Genomic DNA, 19,867 nt, shown 5'->3' on the forward strand with positions numbered 1-19,867 from the left:
AATTGCTGTTACCTTTTTAAGAAAAAGTACTGGTACCTATTTATACACAATTTGTGACAGCTTGATTTAGCCAAATCTAAAGTGAACAGACCAAGCAAAAATTACAATCTTACTGCAATAATTATCCTTTTGATAAATTCTGAAGTCCCACTACAAGCTGCAGAGATTTTAAACACTCAAAATAATCAAAATTATGACTATAAGGAAAGCTTTATGCTATACTCCTCTAGATATGTAGTTTTCTTTAAAAGCAAGTATTTTCTTGCTAAGGATCCTAAAGATAGGAACTTTTAAAACTACTAATAGCAAATTCTTTATTAGTCATCATGATTGATCACTCTATGCCTCAATCCACTTGGAGGGAAGAGGGAATACAGAGCTGGGTAAGATTAACAATGCACAGTTTCAAGCAAAACTGTGGCTGATGCAAAGTATTGATGCACCAGAATGGGGAGAAGCTGTAATCCACTCACTCATCCTGAAAAACAACCTGAAAATAGAAATGGAAATGTCTCCTGTCCTGAGCACACACATCCCCTGCAGTGATGGCACACGAGGTCCTTGCATGTTAAGTGTGCTGGGGAGAATAAAGTAGGGCAGGGAGGGGAGGGAGGCTGAATGACATGTTTTTATCTGCCGTGGGGTTTTAATACAGCACCTGCAATTTACCCTGACAGCATCCAACCAAGCATTCATCTCTCCCCAGATAAAGTTCCCACTGATATCATAGTTTTCCCATAGAAATCAATCAGACAGCCAACAGGATTTAAAAATTCCTCATGAGCTAGCAGAAAGAATTATAAGTCTAGCAGGAACAGAGCACATTGCAAAGCATCAAAGCAGTCACCGTAGGACAATATTGGTAGAGGCATATCTCCTGAGCAGGCTCTGCTATCTGTTTACACACACATCTCACTGACTCCTTTTCCAAAAGGAATTAGTTCACCTTGGCATCAGGAGCAGGCAACAGCAGCAGGTATGGTCCTGCTGGCAGTGAGACCCCAGCTCTGCTGCTGCCTCACCACAAGATTCCTTCATTTCTCTTGCTCTGCATCACCTCCAGACTGTGTCAGACACTGGGCAGAGTGTGCAGCACAGCCTGATGGGCTGGGGGCCCCCAGGAGCCGTGCAAGACAAGCAGACAATAATACAAGCCAGCACAAACCCTTCACAGAATCACAGAACCCCTGGGTTGGAAGAGACCTTCAAGATCATTGAGTCCAGCCAAGCCCAACACCTCAACTCAACCCTGGCACCCAGTGCCACATCCAGGCTTTGTTAAACACACCCAGGGATGGTGACTGCACCACCTCCCCAGGCAGAACGCTCCAGAACTTTATCACCTTTCTGTAAAAAACTTCTTCCTAATACCCAACCTGTATTTCCCTTGGTGCGGTTGGAGGCTGTGTGCTCTGGTTGTGTCAGTGCTGCTGCAGACAGAGCCCAGCCCCAGCTGAGCACAGGCACCTTTCAGGGGCTGTGCAGAGTCATGAGGGCACCCCTGAGTCTCCTTTTCTCCAGGTGAGCACCCCCAGCTCCCTCACACCATGGTCCATGGTGGCTTTCAGGCCTATCTGCCATGGACACCTTGCACATGCATCACTCATACTGCTCATGCAAACACATTTCCTGCACACAGACAGGGTTTTTGCACACATTGTACAAATCAAAAACAAGTGAAATTGTCTGTCCTGCCAGTGGATTCTCCTCTCTCCACCCAGGGAGCAGCAGAGGGTGGAAGAAGGGAATCCATGTGCTGGCCCTTTCTGAACACTCTGCTCCCCAGGCCTGACCTGTTCCTGCCACATCAGAGATAAGGGGGCTTAACAGTGACATTTCCTGGTCATCAAGGATCTGATGGATCACTGGATAAATCAGACACACTTCTGTTATCATTAGAGCCATATTCTCCTTATTATTCTGAGGTTTCCTGTAAACTGTGATTTAACAACCTCCTTGGGCTTTGAGTTGATTTTGATTCCATTTTATTGAGACATATTGGCACCCTTTTCTTTATGAGAGTAAAAAATAGGCTGCCTTGACATTCCTCCCATTAAAGCAGGCAGAGAGTTAACACTCAGTTATGCTGAACTTGTATTTCAATCAGGCATGACCTCTCACTTCTCACAAGAAGGCCTTGAACTTCACTGTATCATTTATTCAAATATTGCAGAGGAAAAGAGGAATCACAACAAGCTTTCTCTGTTCTATTTTGGTAACACCATTTGTTTCAGAAAAAGGAAAAGAAATTATGCTTTGCCTAACATAAAGATCATTTATTCTCACTGCTAATTAGAAGGAAGAGCACTCTGGAAAGTCAAATACTTTGCTGAATGAGACATCGTTTCACGGGGAAAAATGTACATACAGAAAACAATAAAAGGACTAGATGCCATATACCTGTAATAGATAAAGTTAACAAAATGGAAAAAATTTATTCCTCAAACTCTTGTTCCAGCAAATTACATGAAAACTTATCTTACTGTGTGTTATGGGAATTGCTATAGTGTACAGCTTTATTTGAGACTGATCTCAGGCCCATTTTGTAATAGTATTAACAGAATCTGTTATGGGTTTGAACAAGAAACCAGGGTAGGCTGTGATAAAATCTTTGTGTTTGACTCCCTATGCATAAGTTACTCCTTTTTAAGATGCCTCTAACTTGCATATTTACAAGACTCTGACCCTAACAGACATGGTGTGGGCAGATTTGGCAATTATTTTTGGAAGGCTTTGCTGCCTACAGCTTTGACTCTGCCACTATTTGTTGTCCCTTTGTGTTAAATGATGGAAGGAAGGTCCTGGGATCACTTGACAGCTTCCTCTAGATGTTCTCATCTCTGTGGTGCTATGTGGCAACCAGCATTTAGAACAAAACCCAGCTGGTTTGTATCTTCCTAAAACATTCAGGAGCTGCACAAACACACTAAGTTTTCATCCAGACTTCATACAAAATTTAGTAAGGGAACACAGCAGTGTCACCTAAGAACAAAGAAAAAGGAATAAACAAATTTCAAGACTACTCAGATCAACAGTTCAAGAGCAACCAAGTGGAGGCTCTGATAAAAGATTTTAGAAAACAAACCTAAGTGCTTATTTATTCAAAAGCAGAGAGCTTCCACACAAGCACTCCACAGCAAACAATGGAGGAGCTCTAATGAGACAAGACCTGACACAAAGGTGAGCCAGAACAAGGGGATTTGGGGTTGTAGCTTTCTCAGAACTGTTCATGAAGACCCAAAGATAAAGCAAAATCAAATCAAATCAAATCAAATTAGGCAAAACTCAGGGCCACTATTCTCAAAGCTATTCTCAAAGGAAATGTCCTCTGTGTCCTCTCATGCCCACAGTTGTGTAAGGCCTCCAAACCCCACCAGAACTGTGGTGCTGTGCCCGTGTGGCTTCCAGGAAGAAATTTTGAGAAGCTTGCCATTACGACAAAGGAACCATTTCCCTCAAGCTGAAAATCCATCAAGCAGTTCTGCATGCCTGTTACCTTTTTATTTGTTACTCTATTTTATGTGAGTTACTCCACTCAGCCAGATATTTCCCAACAACATTAATGCCCTGATTAAGGAAAATAGTTAATTACCCTTTACCTCCAATTAAGATTTGCCCTGTATTGGGGAAGTTTGGCAATCCTTCTGAGCACTTTCATGAATGGGAGAAACAGCACCCAACCATAACCTCACACACAGATCTGTGCCTACAAAGTCAGCAGGCCCAGAGGCTGGGCCACAAACCTCAGCTGGTGAGCTCTTAAAAAAACAGCCAAATGTGTTAACTCAAGGTTTTGGAATCAATAGAGCACTAACAAACAGAGCAATTCAACTGGCCAGTGCAGAAACTTGCAATATTCCCAGAATTTTACACACACAAGAGAAAAACGTACATGAGAACATTTGACAAATAAATAAGAAAACAGACTGCATAGAAGGCAGCAGAGTCAATAGCAGTACCCACACAGTGAAAAATCTCAGCCCCAAAATCCCATTACAAAACAAGAAACTGAAAATTACTATTAGTGGGCTCCTGATAGAACAGCACCAAACATTTGAACAGTGCAACAGTGAAAAAACAGATACAAATCCTACTCCTGAAATTCCCTGAGACAAGCCAAGTATGCAATTGAATCAGACCAGCTAAATTGAATGCTGATATTACAGTCTCAATCTAAATAAAAATGAATGATCTCATTCTTTTGCAGTCTGCAAGTGAACTCATGTTCTTGAAAGTAACTAGCACGGTTTATCTATCCTCTTTAATAATGCAATTTAATTTACCAAAGGTTCATATTAAAAATTTATCCAGCAGTTAGAGTCACCGACACATTTTGTCACAGTTAAACATTAGCTTTGGAGCACACCACGAATTCTCTGCTGTGAGTCCGAGAAGGGTTTCACAGAGGAACACTCTGAGCTTCCAATTGACGTTACAAATAAATGACTCAGGCACTGTGCACCAAATTAAAATATCTGCCAGTCATTACAAGTGCAGTGACTTGTTCAGGAGCACTGTTCAGGAGAGGCATTCAAACATGTTTATGCTCACAAAGGACTGCCACTTCTGCTTTAGCAGTCGGTTATTCCAAACACACTCCAATAATCAGGATATTTTCACCTCTAAGAACACCTCCAGACCATTCAGAAATACTCACACATCAAGAGGAAAGCTGACAAAATAAATGTGAGTCCAAGAGGATCGAGCTAACCCGCTGCAATGTCAAGAACCTAACGCACAACACTGACGACGGCACTCCAGAATTCAAGGAGAACTCAGCTTGGCACAAAATCCAGCTGCTCTTCCATGCTCCAGTCTGTTCCAGCAGCTCTTGGCATGTGGCACAAGAAGAAAGAGGCAAAGCAGGTGTGGAGGGGGACAGAACACGTGCCAAGCCCCAGAACCACCTCTGCAGCAGGCACAAGCCTGCTTGGCTGAGGAGAAAAGGAGAAGACGGGAAGGGCACAGGGCAAGGTCAGCTTGCACCTTCTGGGGGTGGGAAATAAAACACTGAACAAGCCTCTGAATTGTGTGGCTTTGATGCCATGGAAACCTTCAGAAAGACATGCACAATGGCAAAACTTTCCTAGAAGGGCTTTGTGAGCTTAAATATTATACCATGACCAGATTTCCAAAGATTGGCTCGTTAAGCACTACAAGGAGCACAAATGCCATCCTGAAGTAATTTAAACTTTCACCCCAAAATTGTAAGCAAGCTGGCTCCTCTATCAGAAACACAGAGAGCTATTAACATTCCACCAGTATAAGATAGAATTTCCTACCTCAGCTTTGCTGGCATCCAGCGATGTCAAAACCTGAAAATTACAGGAAAAATGCATTAGTATTGATCCAGCAAAACAGGAGTGGGATTAATTGGCTTTTGAGGTAACTGACATCAATTGGTTCTGATGGCTTGAGGGAACAGAACTGAAAGAGAACTGTCTTTCACACTGAGACTCTTCATCTCTTATGCACTTCAGAAGGCAAAACCAGGCATATATTAAAACAGTAAAATTTAGGAATATTGGGTAAAAATCCAGGAAATATACCGAAAGAGAACTGGGAAAATATGTTTCTGTTTTTACTAATTTTTAATTTGTGGATGATGAGCAATGCAACCATAAGCTTTCCAAGCCAGACACAATTCCCAGGATACACCCTGAAAAGAGTTCAGTTCCACAGTGGTAGAAGCAACACAGTCTGAAGGCCACCTTCCATGTGGAGTGGGACAAAGGAAGTTTTGCCAGATGCTTCTCACTAGGGACAGCCTGCTGGGCACAGGTGCCCAGGGTTTGGCCACCTGGGAGCTCCAGAGCTGACCTCCAGCAGCCAAAGTTGCCCTGAAGCACAAAAATCAATGAGTTCACTGCCACTCAAGGGTTACACTGAGCTCAGTTCAGGTCAGTGTCCAACACCAGGGAGATACAAAGTCAACTGCTGTGAAAAACTGCACAAAACCCACTGCTGGCAATAGACAGAAATACATAATTTATATTAAAGGAACTGAAACATTTTAAGACACATATACAGTGCCATAGGTCAAACAAGAGACACGAAGTTAATAAGCTCATATTAGACTCTGAAGGCTGTTTAACCACATTGTAAGACAAAAATCTTTGTTAGAACTTTATGTCACAATATTGTCACCACTGTACTAGGTTGAAAAGCCCTTAATAGTCTCCTCACAAATTCCAGACTGACACCTAGCTATAATTCTGTCTGCAGGAGAATAGATCTTCCTTTATACTGGTGTTAATCATCACTTCTAAAGGACATCCCCAGTTCTCCCAAGCTCCCAGGAGCAGGAGGAGGAGTGCCCAGCCATGACCCTGGCTGAGGGAAGGTGGAGGAGAGCACAGTTTATTGAACAGAGCTCAGCCTGCACAGCAAAGGAGACAATTTGTGTGCAGAGCTGCTGTTCAATGGAAGACATCTGTGGATTCATCAAAAACTTATTCCAAAGGAATTTAGGAATGGAAATGAACTCCTGTCACAACACAACACGGCACCTGCAATCACAAACAGTTATTTAATTTAACCTGATTCAAACTCAGGTTCAGCTCTATTTGAAATGTGGATCTTTGTCACTAATGGGATTTTTGAAGCTGTTCAAGAATTTCTCTCACACGAGCAGAACTGACCTTATTTAAATTCTATTTAGTTACAAACAACCTATTGCCTTTTTTGTTATTGTTGTTAATCCTCTTCATCAACATTTTTTGGTGCTAGCAGTTATTTTTCCTTTCCAAAATAAACCATACAAAAAGCCACCCATCCATTCCCTCGTGGCATTCCTCTAGTTCACTCTGGTAGCATCCCCTCACAAAAAGTTCTTTCTACTAATAGACTCATAGAGTTACACTCCACTTATATCAATTTAATTACATCTTTCTTGGAGGCAAATGACTAAAAGCACATATTGTAGAGGATACACCAAAAACCTGTCTTAAACCACCAGAATTTGGAGTGGAGCTTCCTGAATCTGCCATAAATCCTGCTCTAAACCCTCTGTCAAAGGTGCCTATCTTCTCCCCCTATCAGCTTTGCAAGAAAAGTGAATAGAGCTGAACAATGTGACTATTCCAGCCAGGACTCACTAATGCCTTGCAAGGCAATTACCCTTCTGTTTTAATAATTCACCTTTAATAATTCAGTCCAAAGACTGTATTTCTATTTTATATTTTTGTACCTTCCTGGTGCTTTACAGTCACCCAGTGGTCAGCTGGACCACTGGACATATTATGTCCCTATCTTTCTTCTCCAAGTTATTGTCTGATAAATCCCTGCTCAGCAGTTGAATTCCAGTTAGTCTTAGAAGCATGACCTTTTCCTCAGTATTACTAACATTAATTCACTTTTATTTCAGTCTGCAAGCCCATCCATCTCTTCCTGGATAACACACTCTGTGTTAGCAATTCCTCCCAGCTTTACATTTTTATCAAATTCCATTAGCACATTCTTAGGCCAAGCATACTAATGAAAAATTATCAAACAAAATGACAAATAACACAGTGACACTGCAAAGAGAGGAGCTTTCTGTCCAGCAGAGCAGCAGCAGCTGACCCTGGTACAGCAGGTCAGGGTGCCAGGCTGTCACAGCAGAGTCACCCTGCTGAAACACTGCAGCAGCCAGAGCTACACAGCTGAGAGAACATCTGCACCCAGGCTGGACACAGGGACAGGAACATACCCCGAGTTATTCTGGGAACTCTGCAAAGTGATCCTCACGCCAGAGGGATTGTGATCTTTGATAGCACACTCACCACTACACCAATGGAGACAAAGATGGAGTGTTTCTACTTAAAATAATGGCATTCCTCAAGCTGATGTTGAATTAATAAAGAGTAAAACACATTCATTTAATATGATGGGTCAAACAACACTCATTAAATTAATGGGCTATTGTTAGTCTGTGAAGACCTGACAATTATCTAAAAGTTTTAACAGTGATTTTTATTTATGTGTCTTAACACAGTGAATTATCATTCTATCTGTATGACTGATTTCTTCCTCCCCCTCAGTCCTACCCCCCTGTTCCTGAAACTTGTAATTTCTAGCCCAGCAGCTGTATCTGCTGTCATGTTTGAGGAGCAGTGAATGAAGACACGGGAGCAGTGTAATGGGTATGACAAAGAACTGCAGTCCAAGCCAGCCTTTGCTGAGGCTTTCGAGGAAGTGTCTGTGTGTCACAGTGTGATCACTCAATTAAATCCTCTGAGAAGGCACTGCCAGCTCTCAGGCTCCTTAGGCAGAGCTAAGATCTGCAGCCAAGCCACCCGAGACACAAAGCCAATGTATCCACCCCCAGCCCAGGCAATCCTGGGTCAGGAAGCACCTGGAGCGATGTGTCCATGATAAGCTAATTATTGCAGAAGGTGGGAATGGGGAATGGGCAGAGCCCAGGGAGGAGCAGAGAGGAGAGCTGGGCTGCAGACAAGGTGTGCCATCATCAGCTCACCTCGTTTCCCTTTGCTGATGCCCTTCTGCAATAATCCACTGCTCTGCCCCACGAGTCCTGTGAGGGATCATCATTTTCTCTCTCCTGCTGCTCCCCCCGTGGCATTTGATGCCCTAGTTGAAACCACAACAATTCCACCAGGAGGAATTATGGCTCAGGTGAGGGATCCTTGTCTCTCTCTCTCTAATCCCTCTGTGACATAACAAAACCCTGGGTTTATGTCACTTTCCCAAGCAAAATGCAATTTATTCTTCTTGTGCTACAAGCTAGATGTGACACAGAAAACATCTTTAAAAATTGCTTTTTTGCTGTTCCTGGAACTTGTGCTCGATGCAGAACTTCCCATTCTGCATGAGGAATCCTGCAAATACTGACAAAAACATAGACCTGGTAATAACACTGCAAAAAGAGTCTTTTAAACTGTGTTTACTGCTTTTAGCATTTAGAAAGGTCTTGTCTTGGGGTGTATGCATAGTCTCTCTCTCTCCAGAACAAGCAAAGGACAATATTTGCCATTCTAAACCAGGAAGCCAACAGCTGCTATTTGTTACATATCTCAAGACAACACCTTACCAAAAAGAAATAAAGGAAACTGTCTTAAAGAAAGCTCCTCAAACATGAGGCTGGACATTTAGTATCAATTTTGTACTAAAAGTACAAGAAATTCCCTGTGTCAAAGTTCAAAGAAAAAAAAAAACAAAACAGGAAAAAATTGCAAGGTACATGTTTTGAGCCAGGATTTTCCACTATCCTGTGCCTGAAGGTGAGTGATAATTTCACTGAACTGTCCCATCTCACCCACACCAGTGTGAAGCCATTTTTCTGTCACTAATTTTTCTATAAAAGACATTTAAATTTTTTACCTGTTTTGAGCCAGGATTTTCCACTATCCTGTGCCTGAAGGTGAGTGATAATTTCACTGAACTGTCCCATCTCACCCACACCAGTGTGAAGCCATTTTTCTGTCACTAATTTTTCTATAAAAGACATTTAAATTTTTTTTCACTTCCCCACATCAATCTGAGTCCTATACATTTAAAAAAATAAAACCAATCTGTTTTTATCTTTAATATCTTTCCCCCTTCCCGGGTTCCCACGGAATGAGAGAAAGTATTGAAAAAAATGAGGCCAGGACTAGCAAAAACCATGCTGCAAATAAACATTTAAAATAAACTAAAGAAAATATCTTTGGCAATTTGAACTTTAGAAACCTGTTTGGAATAACAGGCACAGAGAAGATTTTAAGCATGTAGAAAAGATATAAACCTAGAAATAGTAACCCAGAAATAGTATTAATGGAATTGGAATTTTTAATGTCAAGACAGAATTAATTTTATTTCTTTTTAGACAAAAGATATCTGATAGATAGTCCTGGAGACCAACACCTCCACTGCTTAACCACTCTTGAAACTGCTGCAGTAACACCCTGCAAGGGAGCTCAGCAGGATTTGCACTGGATGTGCTGGCATTTATCTGAACAAATGTGAAATTCTGCCTTTAAAGTTTGTCTCACTGAGATCAGGCATTATTAAAAAAATCACAATTTGATAATCAGTGTGCTGCAACCTTTTATTAAATTGGGAATCCAGCTGTGGGTTGGGAGGGATGGGATACTGATTGCCCACTGGCTTTTCCCAGTTTTTGTCTGCCTGGAGCAGCCAGCCTGGCTCCTCAGGGTTCAGAGCAGATTTCTGATTGTGGCTCCCAGTCCAGGCCACTGAGCAGAACCTGAGCTGCTGGAGCTGTTTTATGGCAGTGTCCTGGCTTGTAAGATGTGGTTTGGGGGTGTGTTCTATTGCCATATGTCAGAGGTGAGGCACTTCTGTTCATGGGGCAGTTTTTTCTTTATCTCTCCCACAGCCAATCCTCCCTCCAGCAGATCTCTGCTGTCCATGGCCAGGGAGTGTCCCTGCATGGCTGAGAAAATTCCAGCATCCCATGGAGAGATGCTCCTCCCAGGGCAGGAGCCAAGCATTCCTACCTGGATACAATCTGAGCCTGGAACAGCACAGCAGCCTTTGCCCACTGCATTCCCAGAGGAGCAGCTTTCTCCTGCCCTGCATTCCCAGAGGGAGAGCAGGCCCATCTCCAGCAGCCCTGGAGCTGCAGAGGAAAACTCCCCCCTTGTGCAGGATCCCTGCTCCAGCAGAAGCACAGCTGGCACTGCAGGAGGCTGAGCCCCCATGGGATGGGACTGTGCCACCACCCTGACACACAGGGGCTCAGCTCCTGCTCTGACTGTGTCAGTGGTGTTTTGTATTACTGCATCTTTATTTTATTTTTATTTTCTTCCCTAACAAAGAACTGTTATTCCTGCTCCCATATCTTTGCCTGAGAGCCCCTTAATTTCAAAATTATAATAATTCATAGGGAGGGGGTTTACACTTTCCATTTCAGGGGAGGCTCCTGCCTTCCTTACAGACACCTGTCTTTTCAAACCAAGACAGGCTGCAAAGAAACCAGCCCTGTGCTCAGTGTTCTTCACTAGCTCTGACTCCATGATGTGAACAATTACCTGTAATCTCACTGCTCCACTGTGATAAACAACAGCAGGGGAACAGCACAAAGAAAAAAGATAAAACCAAACCAACCAACAAGCCTTTGGGAGTATTGCAATGTACTGTCTGGCACTTTTAGTGTTGACAAAATTAGAAAATTAAGCCAAACCATATTGTAATATTTCACTTCCTAAAGCACTGTGCCTTTGAAACATGGAATTTTAATGCATCTTGCCAAATTTAGTGAAGCAATCATGATAAATATAGCTATAAATCTAAATTGTTCTTTAAATGTATTTAAATCTCTCTATCAAAAGCATAGAAAAATATGCATGCAAGAGAGATCACCTTCTTGCTAAAGCAGTTCCTGCTAATTCATCAGTTTTTATTCACCCCCTCCTTGATTTCTAAAAGCGGTTCTGGAAAGTGAAGCAAAATGAAATTCTACATCCCCACTCCCACCTAAGACTACCAAGAAGCCCCACATGACCCTTTATAAACCTAAGCCTTAATGGTCACCAAAGCTCCTGAGCATCAGAAACGTGGGACTTGACCCAAAAATGTTAATTCATCAAGGCTGGGCTTTTTCATTTGTGTTCTTACCCTTGTTCTGACTGATGCTCAAATAAAGTTCTAAACTAAAATTATTTTTCTTGATTGACATCCTGGCTATTTTGTAAACTGTCTGTGAAGGATTTAAGAGGTTTATTTATAGAAACTCCTCTCTTCACAATATAAACAAGATAGCCAAACTGAGACTTTCTAGAAAAGAAAACTCTCAGATGAAGTTTTGCCTGGGACATGAAAATGAACACCTACATTTTAAAAAGCCAAGATTTAATTTTTTTAAGCAAAATCCTGGGCCCCACAGAAGCTGTAAAGGTAAAATGCTGCCCTTCAGTACTTGCTCCTGAAAGCACAAGTGAGAAATTCCTGGGATATCCTGCAGGATCAGCTCCCTGGGGCTTCCACAAGGCTAAACATAACAACCTATGGCTCTTACACATGAGTGCCCAGTAAAAAAATCCAATCTATTAAAGGCATACATGAATGGAATATGCTGAAGGGAGAACAGGGGGAATCAAGACTCATATTTCATAGATATGTATCTTTAATTAACTTTTGCTCAGTTTATTTACTGCTATGGATAACAGCATTAGGTTACTCCAAATTTCTGTTAACTCAGTAAGTCTACAGGCAATGACTTCAGCAGCTGGTGAAAAATATATCTGCTCTTAACTACATCCTAGTAGTATTTGTGATGCTCAATTAATATTGGCCTTTTAAGATCTTTAATTTAAATTTGCTCTATAAATCAGTCTGCAAAATGTGGAGTAGTTATCATGGATAGTTCACTTAACATATGAAGTCTCACTTATAATATCATCTTTTAAAAACTTCTGTAGTGGAACCAAATAAACTCTAAAATAAATAAATAAAAGGAAAACAATTCCTGAAACACTTGTTCTAACTAACTTATACAATGATTTTCATGAAAGATTTGTATATTTGTGGGTCTGGTACAAAGCAGATGGAAAACAACATGGTTTTCTCTTTGAAATTCGAACTCACTTTTACAAAGCAACCTGACCTGCACAAAACTTTACAAATGGCTCCTCTTTAATATTGGGAATAAATCTATTACTCTTATAATGAGGTAATGAGAGAAAACATCAATATACAATAAGTTAACCACAAAAAGTTACACAGTGTGCAATAAAATGTATGGTCTTTGTTTGCTGTCTTCTTAAAAGTAACTTAAACCTACTTTATCCATACCTTTAGCAAAATATCCACATGCATTGCTGCCTATGATAATCTTGGCAATTTCTAGAAGTCAGCAAAAGTAGGATTTCACACTTATTAGATGGTAGAAATTCATGATCCAGATTGCAACTGCAATAAACTAAATCTGAAATTCAAGGTAAACAAAGCATTTTCAAGTAAACTGTTGAGCCACTACAGCTTTTCCATGGATTCTGTTAAAAAATTACATTAATGCTCCCTTCTTAATTTGGCAAGAAAAAAAACCACACATACAAACAAACAAACAAAAAAATGGAATATAAATATAAACAAAAAATTCTATGCTGATTTTTTCTTTTTCATGTGTCAATAATTTTGTAAGGCAAGAGGACAGAGTGAAAAGGCAGCAATGAAACAATTCCCTCACCACACTCAGCAGCGCTATTAGCACTATCCATTTCACCCAGGAGCAATAAACTCACATTTTTTGGAATGCCCACATTATGCCAGAATAATATAAAAATAGATGATGAAGCAAAAACGAGGCAGCTTTAGCCCGGTGTCCTGCAGTAAGTGCTGTAATTGCACAGCCAGCTCATTACAGAAAGGCAGTCCCCTGAGCCTCCCCTGTCCCAGTTCAGCGACAGTAATAGAAAGCAGCTGGGTGAGGACACCAGGTCAGCACAATCATTAGCCCCGAAAATTGCATCCCGCTGCCCCCCGTGCAGCAACCAGGCGTGCACACACCATCAGCCTCCCAAACACCAGGTCAGAGGGGATGAACTCCACCCAGGAACTCCATTAGCAGCGCCCTGGCAGCTCCCAGCTGCCTCACTTCTGCGAAATTCCAGCCCTGGAATGAATTTGGGGGTGCTGAGCAGGGTGGGGGCAGTGCCATGCCCGGGGACACCCTGCACCCTCGGGGGGTCATTGCCTCTGCTGGGGACAGGAGTGGGTACTGGCACTGCCAGGGCTGGGACAGCTCCCAGCTCTGCCCAGGTCATGGAGTGGCCACCTGGAACAGGGGCTAGACAAGATTAAGAGAATAAAAGCAGGTATTTATTAAAGGTGTATCCAACAGATACACCTTGGGCAGTCAGGAGCCTCCCAGAGGCTGCACCCAGGATGGATGATGGGCACGAGTTTTTCACACAATTATAATTTTGGTCCATTTACACATAATCCTCCAATTACAGCTTCGGGTAATAAAGCAATTTACCTCCAGTTTGCTCCCGCATGACAAACTTTTGTTTATACCTTCTGGGGCCTGAGACCATGAGGTGTCCTTGAGTTTCAGGCCTAGAGAGGAATTGTTTTGTCAGAATAGAATGGGAGAACAGTGTCTGACAGGCTATGTAGTTTTAGAGTTATACACTAAAGCAGTACAGGAGCTGAAAAATATAAAAGCTAAATCCTAAGGCATCAACAGGAAGGTGATGCTGCCAGCAGCCACTACCATCAACAGGAGTGGCAGGACATCCTACCCCCCATAAAATCTCATCTGTTCTTTGTTAAGCATAACAAAAATTTGAGTTATCCCAGATAAAGGGATCCCAGGACAAGATGTCTCCCAGGGAGTTATTTTGGTGCCATGGGGTTAGCACTGGGCTGGCATCTCCCAAGTGCCAGTAAACATCTTGGACTGAAGGGACATCTGACAATCTGGATTTCTATCCACTTTACAACCACAGAAGTAACACCAAACTTTCACAAAGTAGAAGTCTTCCATGTGTTTTCCTGGAAACGTGTGAAGTTTCTCCCATGAGTAGGAATGCCTGCTCTATGGTTACTACCCTGGGGTTAAGTGAGGGAATCTGTGCATTATCATTATTTTGGTGGTAAGTTACATTCAATTCCTAATCCATACCATTTATTTTGACAGCTTTAATATAAGCACCTTGATATCATGGACTTTGTTATGATGTTCTAATCAACTATACTTTTTTAATTTTATGCAGTATAGGAAATAATTCTGATTAAGATCTTCCATCTGTTATCTTTTGTCTGTTCATTTGTCTTAATAAATAATTCATTTTTATACAAGTATATCTGATTTGCCATCATTAGAGCTTGTGGGACAAAGCAATTCAATTATACCTTTGTAACTGCCTTAAATTTAAACTGTTGCCAAACCCAAGGCTAAGGAACAATTTACCTTCATTTAAACTTCTTCTGGGAAGGAGCTTAAATGCACAAAGGGGTTCTCTCTGCCCCTCATCCCCAGGGCAGCTCAGAGTCCCACAGGTGTGAGGAGCAGCTCTGGCAGGAGCTGGGCAGTGAGACTGGCCAGTGTGGTGGCCCAGGGTGTTTCAGCCCCCAGCAGCCACCCCCAGGGCCACCAGCCATGGGCAACAGTGGCCTCTCAGCCCTCCCACCTGCTCTGAGCAGCAGAGATCCCCTCCCAAACAAATCCTTTTAAGACACAAGGTCCCCCTGGGTGCAGCAGCTGCACCATCACATACTCCTGGTTCTCAGGGGGCTCTTTGGATCTGGGGTGTCTGTGAGGGACAGCAATGGGACCACACAAAGTGTGGCCCAGGTCCTGCAGTGGCACAGGCAGGGCTCTGTTGTCCCCAGCTGCCAGGGGCTGAAGGCCTGGCCAGGTACAAACACCAGTTCCCATATCCCAGGGGCACACATTCCTCCTCCATCATCTCTCCATCTGTGCTCGGGGCCGTGAGGCACAGAAACAAAGGAGCTCTCTGCCAGCATTCCCATACCTTCTGATTAAAATGCAGCCTGTGAAGTCAGTCCAGCTCTCTCAGGTTGGGATGCTCATTCCCACCTTTCCCAGGGATGAGTCTCCTGCTGGGGCCAGCATGCCCACAGCCCCTGTATCAAAGGGGGCGACTCCGACACAGGTGAGGGAGAGTGAATGATGCATCTGACTCCATCATCAGAAGGCTAATTAATTACTTGATTACACTATACTGTATACATTGCATCTAAACTGAATCTGCCTTGCACGCACCCTTGCTCACAACTGCCCAGAACTGCTCTCATCTCTCTTTCTCCCGTGACTGTCCTGTGACAGTCACACACACACACACACACACACACTTGGACCTGACAGGCCAAGGGAACAAAACATCCTCACTCTGGGTAAACAATCTCCATATTGCATTCTACTTTGGCACAACTCAGGCACAGCAAGTGATAAGAATTGTGTTTCCTTTCTCTGATGTTCAGAGAACGTGAATCCCATAAATATTCCTGGGAACAATTGTGCCTTGCTTTTTCTCTGTGAAGAGAAATGTGGCAACACCCCTGGGCAAAGCAAGGCCCTGCCTTCATGGTCCTGACAAGTTTTGGTCACAAAAGCAGCAACCCCTCCATCAATGCCAAAGACTAAACAAGTTCGACTATGTGCTGATGTTCTCCAAATTGTTTCTACCAGCACTAGTTCTGGCTGGTTTGTTTTGGGGAAATTAATGATGATACAGCAAGGTCGTGGTACCTCTGCTGTAGCGAACAGATGTTGACACATTAATGCCACTGGCCCGTGCTGCACGAGGACAGAGCTGCTCCTGGCTGTCACTGCACCAGCTGAGCAAAACCAAGCAGCCCAACCTAAGAAATTCAGCCTAAAAGGCAAACGTTTGAAGAGAAGAGCTGCACTTTGCAAAGCCATCGCTCTATCATCCTCATCAAAACACGCCACTTTTCTCTTTTTTAAAAATCAACCCAAAGCCAGCAGAACAATAAGAAACCAAATCTTTTTCTCTCTCAGCAGCACAGACAGTTTTCAATGCCATTTGTAAGCTGCCTATTTATCCCTGACATTCACAGCTTGAGTGTATCTCCAGTTCAGTTGCTCTCTTACACCGAGGTAGAAATAATCAAGTATTTTTCCATCTTTTTTGCTGGGAGGACTCAGAGCTGAGGGTGCATATCTATAGCTCTGTTAACCTGGTGTGAGTGAGATTCTCATGGTAAAGTGCACAGCAGGAAGGCACCACCATTCCCAAAGATTCCAGTCAGCAGGGAAAGCAGCAGCCTCACCACTGGGAGGGAGCAGAACTGGGGTAGTTTGACGTCTAAACTGAAATAAACACTTTTTTCTTAATAACCTCATGGCAGCAATGCATTTAAAGCATTAAAAAAGGGAATAGATCAGCAGGATGAGAGCAGGGAGATACTTCACCAGCATAAAGCAATGCACAGCCCCTTTACCTGTGGGGAAGTTTAAGATTTGTGGTCAGTATTGTTAAGTTTTATCTAAAGTACTTCCTTTAAAGGAATTTTACTATATTTGGGAGCTATTACTACAAACTGAATTACACAAAAGGCAACAGTGTCCTAAGAGTTAGCTTCATAAGTGCCATGTGTCAGACTATTCAGAATTTTGAGTCATATTTTAAAATATGGAACTTCTGACAACACGACAGTCGCTGTAGCTGGAAATGGATAGCAATTCTTCCATCAGCCCGGCCCCAAACAGGGAACTTAACACCAGCACAGCTTGAAAGTCCATTTAAACTGTGACAGAGCTGTAAAAAGCCCTTATCAGAAGCATTTCCTAAGAGAAAGTCTCATCTGTTTCTAAGCTACAGCTGTTGTTCATTCAGTACTGATAGGCATACAAAATAAGAGATGGATCACTCGGTCTCAAAGGCAGATGTAAGCTATTCAAATCCTTCACTCCTGATTTCTCATCATTAGTAGGTTCATACCTGTCTCCTGGCTGTGTTTAATGCTGCAAACCTTCATCCCTGTGAGCTGGACAAAGATATTTGAAATGTCCCCTAGAAATCCTCCCTCAGCAGAGTGGCACCTCCAGCAGTGCTGCAGGAGCCACCCTCAGAGCTCCCCTGCCCCTTCTGACCATCACCCAGAGCTCACTGACACACCACTCATTAGAATTCCTCACATTTATGAATATGAAAAGAGTCTTAATCCTTGGAGTGAAGGATCACAGCAAGAGATGCTTATAATTTCCTAGGGCAGGAAGAAAATAGTGCAATGAATTATGTAAAATACTTTAAACATGGGCACAACTGAAAGCCTTAAATTAGGAAGCAGAAAGTGGCAATAAGCAACACCTATTGTCTTCAGGAGAGGATCCTCTGACTTTAAAGGTGTGGTTGAAAAGCAGGGTGGTGTGCAGATAATATTCTGCACATTCCAGATCTTAAATCTAAGCAATGTAATAAAATACAGTAACAAGTGGTGTCCCTCAAGGGTCCTGCAGAAATAGCTTTGTCTTTTGGAATCTTCCCTGTGCAAAAAATATTCAAAAATAAATCAGCTTTTCTTTAAGCTCTCTACTCCAGGATTTATGTACAGTGGGCGATTAAAAATAATTAAGAAGTCCATGCAAATGCTTTCCAATTGCATTGTACCCTTTAAACACTCTTGATCAGAAGGCCCTAATACTAAACCAGGTCTTGTTGAAAACCCCTTTCAAAGCAGAAGAAAACTCTCCTGCTTATGAAGATTGAGCCAGGTCCTTCTGCTTAGACCAAGGCAACATTGCAGGGCTCCATCAGTTCAAGGTGATAAACCAGCAAAAACCACCAACAACCAGATTCTGGGGAGAGAAATCATGTCAATATAAAATAAAAGTAAATTCAGTTCCACTTGAAGGAGATCTTAGTGGAAGTTGCTGTTTGGAAATAAAAAGAACACAAAAGCATCCCTGAAGCTCCACACAATGTCCCAAATTAGAGGCAGAGAGGGTCAGGAACACACAGCTCTTTGCACTGTATGGACTTATGTGTTCCACTCCAGCCTTGACAGAAGGGTCTCCTTGAGCCAGGTCTTACAAGCTCTTGGAGATTTATAACACATCCGAGATAGCTCAGCCACCTCAGATGGCATCAAATCAGCCGGATGGCTTCTGTGGCAGTGTTGGAAACAGAAAAATTTTAATAAAAGGCAAAATAACAAACCTCTTTACAGAGAAAAACTGAGTCAGGGCAAGAGGGTCTTGCTCCTGGTAAAACACCTCACAAAAGCCATTAGTTTCTTTGTTCTCTTGCTTTCCTGGTGAATTGCTTAGGCTGGACTTTTGGCTCCTGTCCCATTGGCTATCCTTAAGTTTTGAGGTGAAGTCCCCCAGGTCCTATGAGGTATCTTTTTACCTAATTGAGGAGAGAAACTTCTGGGCTTTTTTTCCTTTTTAAGGGGACAAAGGATAATTTTGTCACTCTGTCAACGGGGGGCACATGCCTACACAGCCTGGCTCCATTTTATACCCTGAAATTTCTTTAGTTCTGAGGCAGGTGACTGCTTTAAATGAGGGAGAATTTTACAGGTGATGTTTCAGGAGAAGCCAAAAAATTAACCCTGTATGAGAGCAGCCCAGACTGAGCCCCCCAGTCCAAGACAAACAGTTCCAAAAGCTGGTGATGCTCAGCACAAGCCTTGGCATCACAGGCAATGCCTGCTCCAGCTGTTACTAAGAAACAAACCACACAAGAGTTCTGCTTTTCACTTTTGTACTTCTGACTAATCATCACCATTATTCCACAGGCTAAAAAAGTGAGCCTGTCACCTGCCCTGTGATTTCCCTGGCTGCAGGCTGTTTGTCACCTCAGCGGGACCCAGCTCTGCTGATTTCCTCAGGAGCCCCAAACCCACAGCCAGGCTCAGGGAAACAACCCCTGCCTAGAAGGGGAGGGGGCACAGGGGCCCAGCAGCTCCTCAGGCTGCTAAAGGATAATGTGACATTACCTGCTGGAGGGAAATTGCAGCTCAAACACTGCTCTGAATCTCGTTCCCATGGCTGAGGGAAGTTTAGACAACCCAGCAAATCTAGAAATGGCAGGAAAAGCCAACTCCTCTCCAGTCCCAGCTGTGTGGGGAGCTGTGAAGGGCAGGGCTGGCATGGGAGGAATGCTGTGTGGAAGTTCTGCAGCACTAAATGCTGCTCTGAGATGTTGGGGGTGCGTTTGCGTTACCAGCAGTGCACCGTGCTTGCTCTAAAACCACTTGTCTCTATCCACCAGTGTTCCCATCAGTCCATATTGTTAATTTTTTATTTCTCAATCAAGAATTCATGGAGGTTAGTGTGACATTGCTGCAAATACCCTCGCAGCCTAGTAACTGTAAATAATGGATAGGACTCCAGAAATACCCACCAGCCTCTCGTTGTTTTGGGACACTTAAATCGTGCCTGCCCCAGCTCACCTGCCAGCAAACAAACAGGTTTCTCTCTGCACTG

At 42.9% G+C, this 19,867-nt stretch overlaps 1 protein-coding gene across 2 annotated transcripts in view; it reads right to left on the reverse strand.

Moving 5' to 3' along the window:
• Window positions 1-19,867, reverse strand: part of RBFOX1 (RNA binding fox-1 homolog 1) — a 1,145,409-nt gene that overhangs the window by 871,691 nt on the left and 253,851 nt on the right. The window contains exon 3 of one of the 2 annotated variants that reach the window (XM_039732124.1): window positions 5,283-5,315. The exons of the other annotated variant lie outside the window; for it this stretch is intronic. Within the exon in view, the coding sequence (XP_039588058.1) occupies window positions 5,283-5,315 (33 nt within the window). The remainder of the gene's footprint in view (window positions 1-5,282; window positions 5,316-19,867) is intronic. 2 annotated transcript variants of the gene reach the window in all.

Source organism: Passer montanus, unplaced genomic scaffold (genome assembly GCF_014805655.1).
Source record: "Passer montanus isolate IOZ18808 unplaced genomic scaffold, ASM1480565v1 scaffold8, whole genome shotgun sequence".
In the NCBI taxonomy this organism is placed as follows: domain Eukaryota; kingdom Metazoa; phylum Chordata; class Aves; order Passeriformes; family Passeridae; genus Passer; species Passer montanus.